We start from the raw sequence: 18902 nt of genomic DNA on the forward strand, positions 1-18902 counted from the left end.
AGCTTCAATGAAGGCAATCAAATTGCCCCTCTGCGGGGGTCTCTAAAATACGAAGGAGTGTTAAGGCTACACTGGAAAGACAAAAATACAATGGTGCCTTGACTTGTACAAGGGACCCAACTTACGAGTTTTCAGCCAATGTTTTGCCTTGTATTATGAGCAATGATTTGCGTTATGGCGGCAGCGAACTACCCAACATCAAAACAAGGCGCCGTGCGCTTTCTTTTAGCTGTTTATCGCCACCCCCTTTTGACTGTAAAACTAAACATAAAACAAAGAGAATTAATTGCACATCTAAGCAAACCACATAATCTGGCCTGAATAAAGACTACTAGCTTGAGAAAAGCAAAGATGAATGAATGAATGAATGACTGCAGTTTAGTCTTCTTCGTGTTCCACAAGCAAATCTAGGTGAATTATACGTATGTAGTATACTGCCCCCTGGTGGCCAAGGTGCACACACCAGAGCACATTGGCCATTGAATTAAAGCATGAAATCATGATGTTCAAACTGTTTGAAAAGAAAACAAGATAATAAGGAACAATAAGGAACATCTGTGAATGAGAACAAGACAACATAAATATTATTATTATTGTATTCTTTTTCTTTTCCATGTGCCCCTAAAACTCCTTTGTACTTAATCAAAATCATACATTTTTATTAGAACTGCTAACATATTATTATTTGCATATTTTACTTCTAAATGACAACACTGGCTGCCTTTTAGCACCAGATGGTACTTTAACTCGTGGTGAACGGCAACAAGATTTTTAGGGTAACAGAAATAAATAGTACCGTACTCTTATTTGTGATGACCACAAAAAAAAAGGTTAGATTTAAAGGTTAAAAAAAAAAAAGTGCCATTTGGTGGCTGGCTCTTCCTCCATCAATTTAAAATATAATTTAAACTGTACATCCTAAAAGTTTATAATCACTTAATCACAGTTCCCTCTCTCCCTTGCACACTGTTAAGATACTGAATATTTATTTTGCACATTTTTGAGCCCCCCCCCCCCCCCGCCCCACACACACACCCCAATAAGTGTAACCCGGATGCTTTTCCACTACTGACTCGTGCCGTTATCACACAAGATGAATTGTGTATTTGAATGTGGCATTGTCTACATCGAGTCTGACTCGGCCCGGTTTGCAGCCCTTTTGTAACGCTAAAGAAGTAGCAGCAGTAGTAGCAGCGCGTCCACAGCCATCCACATGCACATCGACACTGTAAGGCACCTGAGGAATTGTCATGTACATAGTTGCCAAAGCCCCCTCATAGCAAATATATTTGGGTTTCATCTTAATTATGCACATATGATGTCATGAATATATACTACGGTAATAGCCCCGCATGATACCAGCACTGACTGTAAATGTGTCTGCGTGTGCAAGTGACAGGTTTCTTTTATCCCACCATGCATCTTAAACCCTGTAAATTCCTCACCGTACAGCACTACAAATACACACGCACACATCTGCTTGAATAGGTAGTTGTTGTCCAAGAAGTGATGAGTGTGTGTGATGCAGGAAAGAAAGAGCCAAAGGCTCTCTGACATATATAGACCACCCGTGGAAGCAATAAATGAGTTCTCCCAGTCATAAATCCTCGCTCGATAAAGATATTCCTAAATAAATCCAATTTTGATAATAAATTCCCACCGTTAAACATCAACATAGCCAAAAAAAAAAAAAAAAAAAGGGGGATTCCAATATTGAAATAAAACAATTCAAGCAATTAAAGAAATAAATGGCAAATCTTGCTCTTGTTTTTTAAACATCGCAATTCCTCCTTCAAAATTAATGAGATGATTAATGTGGTAATGTGGCAAAAAAAAAATACAGCTGGTCACACTCAGCAGTGATTTTAAATGGCAGATTTGGGCCATCCTTCCATCCATTTTCTGGAACACTTTATCCTCACAAGGGTCTCGGGAGTGCTGGAGCCTATCCCAGCTATCTTCGGGCGAGAGGCGGAGTACACCCTGAACTGGTCGCCAGCCAATCGTAGGGCACATAGAAACAAACAACCATTCGAGCACACATTCACACCTACGGGCAATTTAGAGTGTTCAATTAACATGCATGTTTTTTGGGGGGATGTGGGAGGAAACCGGAGTGCCCGGAGAAAACCCACGCAGGCACGGGGAGAACATGCAAACTCCACACAGGCGGGGCTGGGATTTGAACTCAGAACTGTGAGGCAGATGTGCTAACCAGTCGCCCACCGTGCCGCCCATATTTGGGCCAATGAACTAAATTGTATGTCAAAAAGCATATACATTAAAGTGCTGCCTTGAGATACAAGTGACCTGACTTACATGATTGTTGAGATACAAGCTGTCATTCCGTTGATTTTTTTTTGCTTTGACTTGTGAGCAACAAACATTTGAGATACGCTCGCTGTATGAACTCAAACAAGCTGCAGTTCGGCATAGTAAATAAACCTCCAAAAAAGAAACTTCAAGCAGTTTAAAGCCGCTCCCAGTTAAAGTTTAGCGTCAAACTAATCATAAAACAAAGAGAATGACACGTATATTTAAAACAACCACAAAAGTCGACATCTATGCGGACCGTGGAGGTGTTAAAACAACTTTTTTTACGCACTGTTTGGGTTTCTCCCAACCTAAATCCCCGTACTCCTCTAATTTTTTCGATATATATATTCTAAAAATAGTATTTTGCAAACGTTTAACGTATCTGCGGAGTTTAAAGAGCAACACTAAATTGTCCAACTCCCACGATTTTTATGAAGCGGTCTTTACTGTTTAGTCTTTGTCTTTTCCATTATGCAAGAAGTGTATTTCAGTGGGCTTACCAGCATTTCCTCTGTCAAAAAGGAAGGCCTTCACTATGAATGCCTAAAATTTGAAATCATCAAGAACTTTTTGAAAATAGGAGTTAAAGCGTGGCTGTTTTAGCGTGGGAGACATTTACCCGTACAAAATCAAGTTTGTCTTCAGCCATAATATTGATTTCATGCAATAATAAATTACGTGTGGTATTTTGCCTTGTCATCGCAGGGCAAATCACAGATCTGTATAAATTACGATACAATAACGTACATAAAGGAATAATTGTTTGTTTGGTTTTTGTTCCTCAGGATCCACACTACAGTTGTAAAGGATACTGTATACATTTGATCCACTACCATAAATCAAAACTAACAGTGGCTTCTGGATGTAGTAACGCAACATGAGTTGTCCTGGCTGGTACACTAAATACAGTACAAATTACCGAAGTAAGTAAGTAATGGCTCTGTGGTTGCCATGGGAATGAAATAGACACAACTCTCCTTATTTACGAGCCAGTGAACCATGTAAATGATTGGGAAGCTGTCAGTTTACATTATTCCATATTGAGTACATTATTCCATATTGAGTCTTTAATCTTTTTTTAGCCAGCTCGAGTGCCTCCGCTAATGTGCAAATTGTCTTGGGGGCATGCAGTAATGAGTTACCAGTGGTATTTTGCCGTGTCAAAGCTGGATGCAAAAAAAAAAAAAAAAAACCAAAAAAAATGTATACAGTCCAGTAAATGAAAGTATTATTAAGATTAATTGCTCTTAAATTGTGAAGGACACCATACACTGTAGTCATCCGGTAGATATAATGTGACAATGTTAAAACTGCATGCTAGTGCTAACACAGAATGAGAGGTTTCCTGGCTGCTCCACCATCATTATAGTTCACTGAAGTAAGTGATGGAAAAAATACAGTTCACCTCAAAGCAAGTGTACTATGCAAACGATTGTAAAGTCGTTTGGTCAAGTTATTACACACAGTATTATATGATGCGCTGCTTCTTCAGCCAGCAGCAATGTTTGTTTCTTTTTTTCCCTCAAGTGTACTTTGTCAAGTCAAAATGTGCAGTGTCTCACATAAACATCCCTGACGTGTTTGCACGAGGACTTTTTGTTTTTCTTTTTTTCTGATGAGCGCATTGCAAAGATGATCCTTCCTAACGTCACAACGGAGCACACACACACACCAGCGCAGAGACAACGGGCACCATGTTGATAATTCTCTGTTTTAAAAAGTCCTTGAGTGTGTCTGTGTGCGCGTAGGCCCGGGTTAAGGACAACACTTGGAGAGTAAAAAGCAGCACCATTTACTATAGTAACTGACCAGTGTTAAAGTGTCATTTGCGCCTGTCTTTTTTTGTTGTTTTTTTGTTGTTGACTGACGTTTTTGTAATCTGAGCTAAATGTTGCAGCGTAAAAGCATGCCCTAATCAACCAATACAAATGCTTTGTTAAATCATCCAACAATCCTGTCAATGCTAAATGCAATTTGCAATGTAAGTGTAGTTATCACAATATCAGGACAAATGAAATCATGTAGAATGGTGCGGGGGGGATTGAGGGTGGGGCGGGGGAACAACAACAACTGTCCTTTGCAATTCAACTGCAACATTATCACGTGAGCTTCATAAACTACATTTCCCTTGGAAATACAAACATGAATATCATAAGGCCCAAAAAATGCTTTGTTTCGTGCTCTCCTCTTCCGCAACCTCTTTAGTTCGTAGACAAATGTGTTCCGCAATGCGAACGCATCCAGCAGCAAACAAGAACAATCACTCCCATGAGTCAAATGGATGAAGGGCGAAACGACGATGTGGAATTCGCAACAATAGTTTCAAATTCGGATTGATCGCCAATCATATTATTTTAAGGATTACGACTTCACGAAAAAAACAGAAACTTTTTTTTTTTTCACTTAAAACGGGGAATACAATCCATAAATTTGATGTTGATTTGGGGCGATAGCAGCTCATCCAATAGACTCTTCATGAACTATTGATTACTGAAGGGCAGAAGTTTGTTTGAGCTTGCTGCAAGCACCACACCCCTCATAATAAGGATTTGAATTGATTTGGAGGATGCACTTCGAAATAAAGGCTATAAGCGTAAGAACCCAGAGAATGGCAACGCATCTTAAGGTGGGTGATGGAAGCTAGATGTGACGCCAAAAGCTGGTGTTGGATGGGGTGGGGGAGATGAGGAAAGAGATCGAGGATGAATCCGAGGACCTCAAAGCCTCGTCTGAGCTTCCGGGATGTAGATCTCGATGCTGTCGGCCCGCTCCGTGGCCGAGTTCTGTCTGAAGGACGCCGCTCGTTTGGCGGCCATGAGCCGTCTGCGGGCTTCCTGACGCTGGCGGTCCTGGAGGTCCAGGGAGCGCTCCCGCATCATGCCGCCACGGCCCCTGGCGGGCCTCTTAGTCGGAAGAGGAATCCACTTACGATCCTTGGGAAACAGAAGACGATATCGTAGGAATCGGTCTGATGACCGAGGACATTTCACCCTACAGTTCAGTGCAGTTTAGAAACATAAACCTTGTTGTGGATCTTGAAGTTGGCATTTCTTCCCCCTTCTATGACCAGTGGTGTCAGAAGTGGGATGATGGTAAGCCATCAGGCCCAGTAGCCAGTTTGAAGGACTACATGTTACTGTGGTCAGGGTAAAAGTTTTCTGGGGTGAAGATTGTACTTCTCAGACCTCTGGAGCAAACGGTGTCCGAAATAAAGCAGGAGTGGCTCGATTGTCCGGTTTGTAGGACGTTGGTACACGTGAAGCGCAATGGATGTCACAGTAGAATGATGGGACACCACTTCGGAAAATGTGATTGTACTTGTTTTTTAAACCGGAAACTATGAACGGTGTAGGCTGGATTGTCCGTGGATTTGAATCTAACCTGAGGTAACTGTGAAAGGTTCCAGGACTGGTGTCACAAAAGACATATTTCAGAATCCAAATGTTGGTAGTTTGGGTTTTCAGTACATCTTTTGTAACAGCGGCAACTCACACAATAAACACAAAAGTATTTGAATTCAACAACTTTGTCTCCCTTCTATTGACCATAACCATACCAATCACTGGACTGCATCGTACCAGCGCATCTCATTTATTTTGATAACGATATTTAGAAACTTTACTCAATGTCACAATGCTGCGTGGTGGAAATGGGACAGACGAAAGCAAAAATTCGGATACCTTCTTCTCAGGACTCTCAACCAGCTGCCACTGGTTGCTCTTGATCTGCTGCAGCTCTTCGAATTTGGCAGTGACGTCTTCAATGGAAAGCTGCAAGAGGTCCCAGAATCCGGCCAGGTCCTGAGATGTGGGTCTGGGCATGGCACTGGGGTCCTTGTTCAACAACAACAACAACAACAACAACACTTTAATGGCAATGTTTACTTCTTACTAAAACCCAGTCCAACACTGCCAGCAACAGTTTGAGTACCCAACACAATGGCAAGTTTAACCAAGACTGCCACTAGGGAGCAGTGAAGCACCAATAGCACTTGCACATTATTATTATTATTATTATATTATTATTACATACAGTAGAAAATGTGAAGGCATTCTGTCATTACATTTATTATTATTATTATTTGTCATCATTTGCAGCAGCGCTCCGCCCCACTGGTAGTAATTTGAAACATGGTACATGTTTGTTTGAATGTGGAGAAGAGGAGGAGAGTGTTGAACATGTTATTTGTTATTGTCAAAGGTATGAAATAAGCAGAGGGAGGCTAAGAGAGAAAAGTCGGGTTCCGGTATTTAATCTGAGATATGTACAGAAGAAATTTCAGTTTTTAAATGAAACAGGATTGATAAAGAGTATCTAGTTTAAAGTTTATTTGTTTTTTTTATGTATTATTTTTGCTCCCTAGTACTGTACATATGATATGTATAGACGTACTCCGATCCCCCCTCCAGCACAGTAGGTGGCGATATTGCATCTTCGACGTTTGATGCCACCCGCCAACAAACAAAAAGAAGAAGAAGAGGAAGCTAACACTGAGAGCTAGCTAAACTGCATCTGTAGTATATCTCCTGAATCGTAGTTTACATTGTTTTTTTTTTTTTTTTTTTTCTCAACAAACTGGCTAAAAGATGGTAAGATTTGGCTTTTAGTCGTGGATGTACTAGTTGCCAAGCTATTAAAATTACAACTTGGGCTGTCTTGTCTTGTGAACATTAGCCTCCCTCGACTGTGGATGCACAGTTTAATTCCACAACACTAATTAAACCCTCCAACAAGGACAGAAAATGGTGGATTTTCTCTCGGTGAGTAAATTCTATTTTGCATATTACTGTATATATATTCATCATTTGCTTATATTTATGGTTAATTTGCAGCACTTCTACTGAAATGTGGCAAGTGTTTTTTGAACCTGTTGAATTGTCTTCAATAGCCTTTAATCTGTCATGTTTTGATTCTCCTTGAGCAAAACGTGGTAACCTCAGTAAGATGCAGTGTACTGTAGTTCAATACCACTGCAAACAACAAGCACAATATTAAACATATATAAATAATACCTCTGTAACAGTGACAAGCAAACCTGTTTTATTGTCTCTGTAAAGGCACATTCCCCCCCCCCCCCCCCCCCCTGCAGCTCTTCTGATCTTATTAGATTGTGCAGGTGGTCATAAAGTTTTGGTCAGTCTGCGTATGTTAATGAAGGTAGCCACTGCAGGCGTGGATGTGGTGCAGGGACATGAGGACAAAGCAGTGAGATGGGGTGGCAGTCCATTATTTAGACTCTGAGACCCAATTCGAACTGCTGCCTATGTGCATTAATGGAAGGGCTCAAGTGCTTCCGATTGGAATTCCCCCTTCGTTTCCTGAGAGCTCAACAGCAGCAGAGGGACCGATTCACTATTGATTGCTGCGATCCATTTCTGGAGGGCAAACAAGATTCTCCAAGCTCAGGCGGGGAGAGAAGGGTACGTTTACCCATAATGCAACTCTCTTAGAAACAAATTAAAAGCATGTTGTCCGATACTGCGGGGATTTTCAACAGTGCATAAAGGTTGTGTTGCCCATCACTCACCAGATTTTGCTGACACAGCCAGTAAAACTGCTGAAACTTTTGGGACATTAACAGCTGAGCACTTCCCACCGCACTCCGGATTTTCCCGAGAACTGCAACAATAACAAAAATAATACGTTGAAAAGTGTTTTACCATGGGGTAAATTAACAATAAATCCATTTTTATGTTTATTTTTTCTTTTTTTAAATATTATTTTCATACTAATTTTAGCTGGCAGAAGATACAACTAATATTCGCCCTCTATTGCTTCAAGACAATTAATCAGATATCAATTCTCGACAGTCAACATTAAAATGTGTCAATTGGTGATGAATTATAAATCATATTATTTCTATATTAATTTTAGATAAAATAATAAGGAAAGTGTTTTCCTCATTTCCTATAAATGTTTTACACAATCAACCTTCTTAATTATTATTAGTATCTTCTTAATTATTATTAGTATCTTCTTAAAACTATTTTTTACATTAATTCCAAACAATTTACATAATTCATAATGTTCAGTTATTGATTACTTTTAATTATCTTCCATTATCATTTATATATGTACATTTTAGATGGCATAAAACGATGAGTATTAATTACTCAGTTTCTATATATATTTCTATATCGCCAGAATTCTTAACTAATAACACATTGCAGCTATTTCGTGTCTATATTGTCAGCTCAATGCTGCCAGACAAAAACAAAAAGAAGGACGCTCACTCTCCTCCGACAGATCATGCTCCTCTGCCTCCCTCTCCATCTCTTTACACCATCCCTCCATCCTTTTGGATTCATTGTGAAGAAGCTGCATGAACCAGCCGCCATCCCTGCGAAGAGGAGACACTCGACCCATCTCACTGGCCTCCAGGCTAGGTTCAGCCAGCCAGGGTTCAGGCTGCAGGCTGGGGGCCCCACTGGAGGCCCGATAGTCCTCTCTGTAGCTAAACAGGCCCTGTGTGCGCACTGTGCGGATGGCCCCGTACTGCGTGGGCGTGCTGGGCTCAGAGTGGCGACCAAAAGCGCCACCGAACTGCAGACCCTTGTCTTCCATGGAAGGGAAGCCTTCCAGCTCCATGTCGGCTTGCACTGCAGTGGTAACACTGTTGGAGCGCTTGACCCGCCCACGCCTAAACGTGCACGGGTCATCTGATTAATGTTGGCGTACAAATCCAGGACGAGGTGAAGAGACAACATCACAGTTACGAAAATGTAATGAAAAGGCAAGTGCCTCGTACCTTTTGTGATCCTCCACCTGGATACCTATAGAGTGAAACTGCGGAAGGCCCTTGCTTTCAGTCTCGGAATCTGTCACAGTTTCCACCTGTTGAAGAGATGGCACAACTTGACATTCAAATTGAAATATAATCAAACTTCTCTCAAACTCCAAAGAGAAGCTTGAACTTTTCCACATGCATTCTTCTGCTGCGTCATGACTTCTTTCTCTTTAGGTACGAATTCCTTGCAGGGCCTCTGAGTGGTGCTTTACAGTACAGTACAGTGTGCACAGCGACAAGCAAGTTGTCGTACATTGGCATTGTTGAACCTGTTCAGAATTGTTTGCACTAGCTGTTTGTAAATACAACTGCTCGGAAACTCGTAGCTTGTATTTTACCTGTTTCATATTTGGAGGGATTTATATTGTTATACTGGTCACATGGTTTTGTGTCTACATTAAATGATGTGCAAAATATAGGGTTCATTTTGAAAAGACATTTGTTGTGCTAAGTCTGTCCAATAACCATTTTTTATGGAGTGTTCTTATGTAATTCAACTTCCACGATTGTCATTGGACAGTAGTGAAAAGAAGATAATAACTAAGATTCAATAAAAAGCAATCCCTAAATTAGATTAGATATCAACCCTATGGTAACGCACAGAAAAGTTGGAGGAGTTACTGGAGACTAGACACGGGAATAATAATCAATTAATTTATCATTAAAAATTCTGTCAGTTGTCTGGAATGGATTGTTGATTCATCTAATCTTGAACTAGCTGAAGCAAACTGTGGTGTAATACTTGTATGCAACCAGCAGTTGAGTTAGTCTAGTTTGTCGTCCAAGCAAATCAACATAAAGTTAGTTAAAGGAAGTTGAGCGATGTCCATGCTGACCCCTGCTCTTGGCAAATTATTCTGTTCCATACCACATTGGCATGGAAACAGGGGTTCTGACCAAAACCCATTACTAACAATCGATAAGATAAATTAAAATTGCTTGATCGACAATGGTTTTTGTATACCTATCCCTAAATTCCTGCCTAAATTCTACATTAAAAAATAAATTCCATTGTTTCTTTATAGTTTGTTATGTTTTGTTCTAGTTTCTAGAGATGGTGAATTTGGAGTTGTCATTTGCAGTTTCGAAGCTATAATCATCAAAATTATACATGAAATATTTCTGTGTGTGTGGTGCATCTCCATAATGAGTTTCACTTTTTGAATTGAACTACTTAACGAAATTAAGCTTTTGACACTACTATAATGTATTGATATGTACCAGTATGGCAGCTTGTGTAATGTTTTTGTCAACTTTGGAGAATGGCATAAACCCACATTTTCATGGAGCCGCTTGACGGGGTCTATATTGCTATGTCAAAGTGTCACACATTGCGCTAAATTCTGAACCACTTCCTGAAGCGGTCACGTGGTACAGTTGGGCAGCGAAGCTTCGGACGTCATAATTTCCGGCCCCTCCCCCAAATGAAGCAAGCCTCGATACACACCTCGTGGACACGCCCCCTTCATTACTTGACACACGCCCCGAAGACTTGGCGCAACCCGTAACATCACTACCTATCGCTAATGGAGACTGATGTAAACTAAACTAGCCAAGAGTTGGCCTCTAATAAATTAACTCTAACTCGCACTGAATGACTAAACATACTTGAAGCATGCATCTGTTTTAAAGCCATAGTTCTTCTGATTTAAATGGCGTTTTATCCTAAGATTGACTGGAAACATCTTACTTCTCTACACATGAGATTCAAGAAGATTGTCATCGTTACAGTCCGGTCGTTATGCTGTACATACCTGTATCCCGATAGAGGATCTAGGGGTTTTGAGGTACTCTTCTGCCTTGGATACCAACACGGCTTTGTCGCATGTCTGGATGGAGCTGTGGCTGCCCAAAGACGCGTGCCTCTTGGGCGCCGCAGACTCCATGGCCATCGTGACCGCCTTGGAGCTGTCCAGGCTGTCCATGGAGCTGTAGATGGGGCGTCCGAGGCTGTCGGTGGTCCACAGACCGCCTCGCGGTGGCCTCCCCTCCTGGTAGGCATCTTGGGTGGACTCGGTGCTGCTCTGGGCTGTCACAGAGATAAGAGGCTTGGTGGTGGCACGCGGGGGCACAGGAGGTGGAGTCTTCTTGAAACTAGGAGGATATGACACCACTGGATAGCACAAGCAGGATGACAGGACGAAGACAAGGGTAGAGAATGAATAAAAAACAAAACTTGATGAAAAAAATACCCAGAAGCGAGAGAAACAGCATGATGGAAACTCAAGACACCTTTAACAAGGTAAAGGTCACTGAGGAGATGTTGCTGTAAGTTCCAAAGCACCTGTGTGTAAAATGAGTGCGTGTTACTGGGGCAGTGAAATCAAGGTTAATAGAGGAGATTTGCTCTAGCAAGTGCAAATGAAATGCTGAGTGGGATTCTTCCACATGGAACTCTGGCTTTTTAGTCCTCTAATTTGCTCACAGAAAAGACATTCATTCACAGGAACAAAAGTATTGGTACACTGGCAACTCTGCCTAAACAGAGTGAAAATGGAAGAAGCTAAAACAACAGTTTCCACTCCTCGGGGAAGAGTTTCTCCAACATTATGTCTGCTGGAATTTTTGTTTACATTCATCCACAATAATTTTCTTGAAGTCAGACATAGCTGATGTTGGACCCAAGAGATTCTGGCTCACAATCACTGTTGTAGCTCATCTCAAACTTGTTTTATATTTGAGGTCCAGGCTTTCACTTGTAGATTCAAGGGGGAGGCTAAAATTCAGATTGATTTAGAGTTTTGTCCCAATACCTTTGTTTACATTGACCTTAAACTTCATGGATTCATCCACATTTTACAAAGTAGTAGTCCTATTTTTACTTTTCCAATATGTTTAATAACTAATGTTGAAATAAAAACAAATAAAACAACAGGTACTTCCAGAATAACCTTTTGAGTTTATGGATTTAATCAAATGTTAAATATCCACATTAGCAGAACAAAGCTAACATGAATCACACAGGTTGGAGAGAATTCACACAACACACAATGTTCCTTTAATTCATACACTGGTGAAGACAGAGATAACTGAAGAATTAGGGTATCGGTTGCCTGCTAAAACACATTCATCAATGTTAACAGGTGTAGTCACAGCACACACACAAACGCACGTATCCGTGCACACACCCACTCACACAAGCTTGCATTACTTCTTTGGCTAAGAGCTAATTAAGTGCAACAAAACCACAGAAATTCTGTTAAGACAAATCCCATCACAGACTTGACTTTCTTCCAACTTGAAGGGGCTGCAGTGCTGCAAGAGACAGTGGGAGGATTCCAAAATGAAGCTTTATGACTCAGGCAATATGAAGCGCCACATTGTCTATTTATACATCCTCTAGCCATCTGATCATCGCTCAACATGTTACATACAGACCTGCTCACCAGCTGAAAGCTGCAAACAAAAGACTTTTACCATAAAGATGATGGTACTTTTATACGACAACAATTTAATAAATGTCTTGTTTTTCTTTGCATGTTTTAAAATATTCGCATGCAGACAAAAAGGATGTCAAAACAATGTCCATTCACACGGACCAGCAAAAAACAGCATGCATATTAGCCAATTAGCCGGCTATGTCTGTAAATAAGCGCTATGCGTCATATTCTCCAATGTGCATAAGAAGGGAAAAGGTACGTAGCTGCGCATTATTTTGGCTGTGCAGATTCTCCCTTTGACTTAAGCACTTTTCCTCTTTTGTGCTTCAGAGGCTGTAGAAAGTCAAGTGCCCTGGGAAGGTTAAACATCATATTGTGCTTGAAGTTTGATTGCAGTTACAATATGTATGCCTCGCATACTAATACTATTGTAAAAGAAAGCTATCACATGTATTCAAACTGCCACTGTCACATATTTTCTTTAATTTTTACCCCAAGATGGGACCAACTCGTTGAAGAGAAGCAGGCGCAGCTCGGGCTCCAGACTCCTAGTAATTACAGCAAACACTTTCAAACACCTCACTGTAACGGAGTAATGGTGAGTAGTATATTTAATCATTTGCTTGTTTTTGTTTCTATACTGGACCGTCAAAATATGCATATCTAAGTGAAACTGGTCTGTGATGTAAAGATTTTTTTGGCACCGCTGATCTAGAACACGTTGGGGCACACTCCCTTTTTTACTGGTGGACCTCCAAACATTTGTTCAGTCATAAACACAGTATTCTGATTAAATGACCTTTTTTGGATTTATTTCATACAGAATAAAAGGCATACTCATCTTCAAAGTGTAAGTGTATCTGGAACGGTCCACACACGACCCACGATATAAGGCATTTTCACACTTAGTGTGCTTTATCTTTTTAATAGATTTCAAAGAAATTTACACGTCCTAGGAAAACTCCATGTTCCATAATTTCCAGACAGCCTCTGCTGTCAATGAGTCATCCTTCTCTGATGTGTCCACACTCATTGATGGGTGCGTCTGGAGAATATGTGTACATGAAAAGTATGAAGATCCAGGCGCTTAGAAAATTACAGGAGAATATGGCACAATGTGCACACATACACACCAACTGCTAGTCCTCACGGGTCTTATCCCAAAGTGGATTTTTGAAGCCCTATGTTTATGCATGTGGCTTTAAAATCTAAATATGCCTCTCTGCTCGTCAAAGTAACAGTGCGATAAAGGTACACTTCACAAAAGCTACAACAGCGCCGTGGTTTGCAATTGTTGAACACATCACGGGTGCATATTCTTCATTTTCACAGATGACCATTTTCAGCTTTTACATAGGAACAATAATGGAGTCAAAAACGTTCACTCAATGACCCGCTCTAAAATGTCTTAGAAGGTAAATGAACCACAAAATAAAACAGTTTTTAACAATATTGATAGAGTTTTGTGTAGAGGGACCTGAGGGTAATATTGAAGCAAGGCTTAAGAAACTAATGTTTTTTGACAAATAATCAAAAAGTAACAGATGTAATGTAGCCTCACTTATTTTCTGCCAATTTTTTGGGTATGTTACCGTTCTAACAATAACGTCAGTGACCTGACTTGCCCCTCTTGAGCATTTAATCCCCAAGGCCCGTCAAATGAAGCACATCAGTAAATGACTTCCAACTACAAGTCTTTACTGATTTAGCTGAAAGATTGGTTGTTGTATTCTGTCCTTTGTGCTGCTTTCTCCATTTTCTTGTGTTTGAATGGGAATGTTTGCTGTATAGTTCAGTCAACAGACACTGGAGGTTGTGTCAGGAATAAATCAACCTGAATGCCATTGCTATCAAATGTGCCTGTTGCTCAGCTAAAATGTGCTGCGAATACCGAAAATGGAGTGAGAATCCCGTCCTAAACAGTTACAGTATTTAGACACATCATAATAGACGTTCTCTGGAAGTTTCTAAAGTAACCCTCGTCAGTCTCCCACAGGTCAGACAAAGGGACGCCCCCAGCAACTAAAGACGAAATAACAACCTTACTCTTGCTCCTGATGTAATTATCTCCTTCTCCTCACTGACCCATTGCCATTTCAAGACTGCATTACTCAATGCTTGTCTGAAAGGTGGAGTCTATGTCATCCACATAGGCAGAGAGAGAGAGAAAAAAGAGCAACACAGAACAACACTTGCACCCTAATTAAAAGTATATATTAATGTATTTTTGGATAAAATAATAGAGCCCCTGAACTACAGGTATTCATGCTGCACCACAGACAAGGTTTGTAGAAATTATTTATGTAATTGTTTAGTAATCCTTTAGTAATCCTATCTCACTACTAACTAACTAACTAACTAACTAACAGTATAATAAATCAAGATGTCCTCCAGGTAAACTTTTATACATCCGCTGCAAATATAAAATATACACCGTGTTGCACAAAGTCAAGCTAAAAGATGGAAACTGACTGGTACCTGGTGGTGGCTGAGCTCGGTCCACACTGCATGAAGTAGGGAGACGAAACTGAATTCCTGCAAGAGCCAAGCAGAGCCAGTTATTGCAGGCTCGTCCAAGCGTGACACAGATAAAAACGCACACGTACTGGGACTACATTTACATACCAAAACAGAGACTGACTTCTAAAGCAAATATTGATGTTTTTTTTTCATTGCAAATGCAGTTGTTACATCAGTCAGGAAAGGAACACAGTTATTCTGGATTTACTGCAGTTTCTTATTCTTGCAGTGCTAATGAGCTCAATTGGTGAACCATCGTGGACAATTTCAGAACTAATACTAATATGTAATGGCTCTGGTTGTCCAACTTTACCTGTGTTTCTTTTGCCACTTCCAATGTCATCATACAGTGGGCAACAATTCTCTGAAATCTGCATTTTCTGAAACACCATCAGCTTTTTTTACATTAACAATCTGCTTACAGTGTCCAAATATTAAGTATTGCTCTTACAAACGTCCAAATGCTTGACATTTGTTTATCAGAATTCAAGTGATTATGTTGCCCATGTATCATGATGTACTTCTAAAGAGCAATCCATATTGTACTTGTACTACTCATGCATCATCTCAAAACACACAGTAACATGTTATCATAATGTACAATACATACAGACAATCACAAGACAAGTATAAAATCAAGTCAAATGTTGGACTTTCACATTACATTTGAAAAATGTCAATTGTTATTTAAACAAAGAATAAAATGAGACCTCTGGAGCGCCTCAGAAAAGACATACGGTAATACAGTACTTTTTAACGACTGCTTACTGGACTACAGTATGTAGTGTCATGAGTATCATTTCATATCAGAATTATATAACAATCTCACTTTAAGGTTAAGATTGCTTACATGTTTATTCACTTACAAGTATAGTGTCTTATGAATTCTTAATTCAACAGACCATTTAAATAGTGTAGACTTTTGTGCTCCCGACCAAAGTTTCAGAATGACCGTTGTAATAGTTCAAAAAGTCACTGCCCGCCTTGCGACTCCGTCCACTCGTGCCAGATGCCGTCTTTGCCACAGTTGCGAAGTAGGGCTGGCAGAGAGGCTGGTGAGAGGCCGCTCTGACGCAGATCAGGGCGGAGTAGTGCTTAATGACGTGCAATGACTGACAAGCTTTGCATGAGCATGGGGGCTGGAGATGGAACAGAGTGATTGTGTTATGCTAATCCTCCCTCATTTCAACTATGCCGGCTCAATTATTTATGTAAATTAAGATTAGGATAAATATTAGTCTTGTAAATCCTCGAAACCACTAAAACTAATCCTTTAACGAGAAACATTTCATCTCTGCACTCTGCCAAACAACTTACTAAGTAGTGACTTTACTGTATATACAGCTTTGTAGTCCCTGTGACACCAATCACAGTAAAGAAAAACAACCTGACAAAAACAAAACAAAAAGTATCAATATCACCATTGACCACAACTACCTCAACACATTTCCTTATAGAAATGTAGTTCTGTACTGTCCTGTTCACATACTAACAATAATTTCAAAGATTTTGGTTGAAAATTGTGCCTGGTGGTTAAGTACTAAGACGAAACCTCAGCTACAATGCACGGGCCTTTTTAGCCACGTTTCCATCCAGTGGTACAGTTCAATTCGGATGGGTAAATGCAGATTTTCAGATTCAAAATTTACCCTTTCTTGATGCCACTGTTGTATTGAGTAGAACAATGCTGCCAGGAGAAGTTACGTAGCTCAATTGACATTAGCTCACATGTTGTATTTTATTAAACCGAACAGAATCAACAGCACATCCGCTGGTTGCAGCGAAGTAGTGCTGAAGTGATTGTTATAAGTTGTATACTTTGTACTGTCCTGAACTACTGCAACCAGTACACCAACAAAAAGGTGCTGAGAATTTGGATGGTACATGTCTGATATCTTGGGATAGCTTTACAATGGAAACATAGAAATGTGAACTATACGTACAGTAAATTAACTGTACTGCTTGGTTGAATCCGTGAGGCTCAGCGGCCAATATGGAATTACATTCAACACAATTGTATTCTATTTTTCAGTAAGATCAATAGGGCTTTCTCCATGCCCTGCAAATTAGCTGGCAACTATTCCAGACCGTACTCCGCCTCTCGCCCAAAGTCAGCTGAAATAGGCTGTAGTTTATCTACGACTTTAGTGAGAACAATCGCTATAGCAAATGTATTAATGGGTTTTCTATAAAAACTGCATCCTCCAATGGCTTTCCTTGTATAATATACAATCTCTGTTCTGTGCATCTGCATGTCATAGGCTGCATTAAGCGTGCGTGAGGGCTGGCTCATGAAGATGGGTAAGTGGATGACGAGATGTATGAGTGATCTGACAGAGGACATTTACAGGTAGGACACCTGAGGGTGTGCATGATTCAGCCGTTGGATTTCCTACATTAAAAACGTTGGTATTTTTTTTATATATATAATGTAAATAGTTTGCAGAATAAAACAAGCATGTTGTTTGGTCGCCACATACATATATACATACAGTGGTGATGCCCCCATGGATGCAAGGTGGTGCAACCTTACATGTATGATAATATCACAACAAACCAATACAAATCAGTGTCTACCAGTTAGGATCTGAATAATGTCTTTTTACAATGTTCATGTGGTCAAATATCATCTGGACCTTTGTCTTTCCAAAATTGTTAAATCTTTCCAAACCATGCACACAAAAAAACCCTAATAAATTAAAAAAAAAAAAGTACTAATATGTAATTAGTTCGTCTTAGCATAGCAGCTTCAAAATAATTTTTATAAAACCGTGGCTTGACTTATTGCAGTGGAATCCCTTCTTCTTACTTCAGTCTACCCTTAAGTTGTGTTAGCTCTAGCGTAGGTCTCGATGTTACTGTTCAGCATTTTGTGCGGTGCTTGTACAAACCTTGCTGCACACTACAATGATCAGAGAACTGTTTATTTCAAGAATTTATGTATTAACGAAGACCACTGTCGAGCTGTATTTACAAAATTTTACATTTATGGGGGAGCCAGGGAGCAAAAGTTTAAGTATGAATATTGGGCCCATATACTCAACATCATTATTACATAATCCTTTAAGCCTGGGAAAATACATCAGTTTCTATTAAAGGTATTACATTGACTGTAAAGTATGCCGTTCTTCGCAGTAGTAGAATAGAAGAACCAAATTCATTTAGTTTCTTTGTAAAAGGCCTTTACAGTGGAACCTATAATGTTGCATCTGTTCTGGGACGCTAGTCACCCTTTGATTTGTTTTTCATCATATAAGGAAATTGAAATAGTTTTGTTCTTGGGTCACCATCATTTGCTTTGTTTTATTTTAACATTGTTAACGGTAATAAAAGTGTAAAACTTAATCACTGTTAGTACTGAAGCATAGTCATAAAACACTAAAAAGATAGGATTTAACTCAAATCTGAATTGAGGACCATGGCCTGCAGTGTGAACGTAGCCTTAGTGAGGCTCTTAGGCTTAACTTTACAGATGAATAACAAAGGCATAATACTAAGATGAGGTGTTTTTACTTCAAAATGTATCAAGTGTTGTATCAAAAATCATAACCTGTCTTAATAGTAAAACGTGAAATCAATAAAACACTCAGTGAGGGCAGTGACACAGCAACAACGCGTATGATAACGCTGGAGTATTTAGCTGTATGTATTCTTTTTTTTTTAGAATAAAATTATTTGATGTTTGCTGTACATAAGTCTTGAGAACTAAAAAATGTTTCCCTAACATTTTAGATGAATTAGGACTTGTACGGGCGACACGGTGGACGACTGGTTAGAGCGTCTGCCTCACAGTTCTGAGGACCGGGGTTCAGTCCCCGGCCCCGCCTGTGTGGAGTTTGCATGTTCTCCCCGTGCCTGCGTGGGTTTTCTCCGGGCATTCCGGTTCCCTCCCACATCCC

The 18902-nt window shown here is 40.0% G+C and overlaps 1 protein-coding gene across 1 annotated transcript in view; it reads right to left on the reverse strand.

Moving 5' to 3' along the window:
* Positions 1-4890: 4890 nt before the first annotated feature.
* LOC133416810 (disks large-associated protein 2-like) overlaps positions 4891-18902 on the reverse strand; it is a 68714-nt gene continuing 54702 nt past the window's right edge. Inside the window, exons 7-12 of the mRNA XM_061704041.1 lie at positions 10858-11216; positions 9065-9150; positions 8550-8956; positions 7844-7935; positions 5997-6149; positions 4891-5249 (exon numbers count right to left, since the gene is read on the reverse strand). Of these exons, the coding sequence (XP_061560025.1) occupies positions 5034-5249; positions 5997-6149; positions 7844-7935; positions 8550-8956; positions 9065-9150; positions 10858-11216 (1313 nt within the window). The 3' untranslated portion in view covers positions 4891-5033. The remainder of the gene's footprint in view (positions 5250-5996; positions 6150-7843; positions 7936-8549; positions 8957-9064; positions 9151-10857; positions 11217-18902) is intronic.

This window comes from Phycodurus eques, chromosome 18 (assembly GCF_024500275.1).
Source record: "Phycodurus eques isolate BA_2022a chromosome 18, UOR_Pequ_1.1, whole genome shotgun sequence".
Classification (NCBI taxonomy): Eukaryota; Metazoa; Chordata; class Actinopteri; order Syngnathiformes; family Syngnathidae; genus Phycodurus; species Phycodurus eques.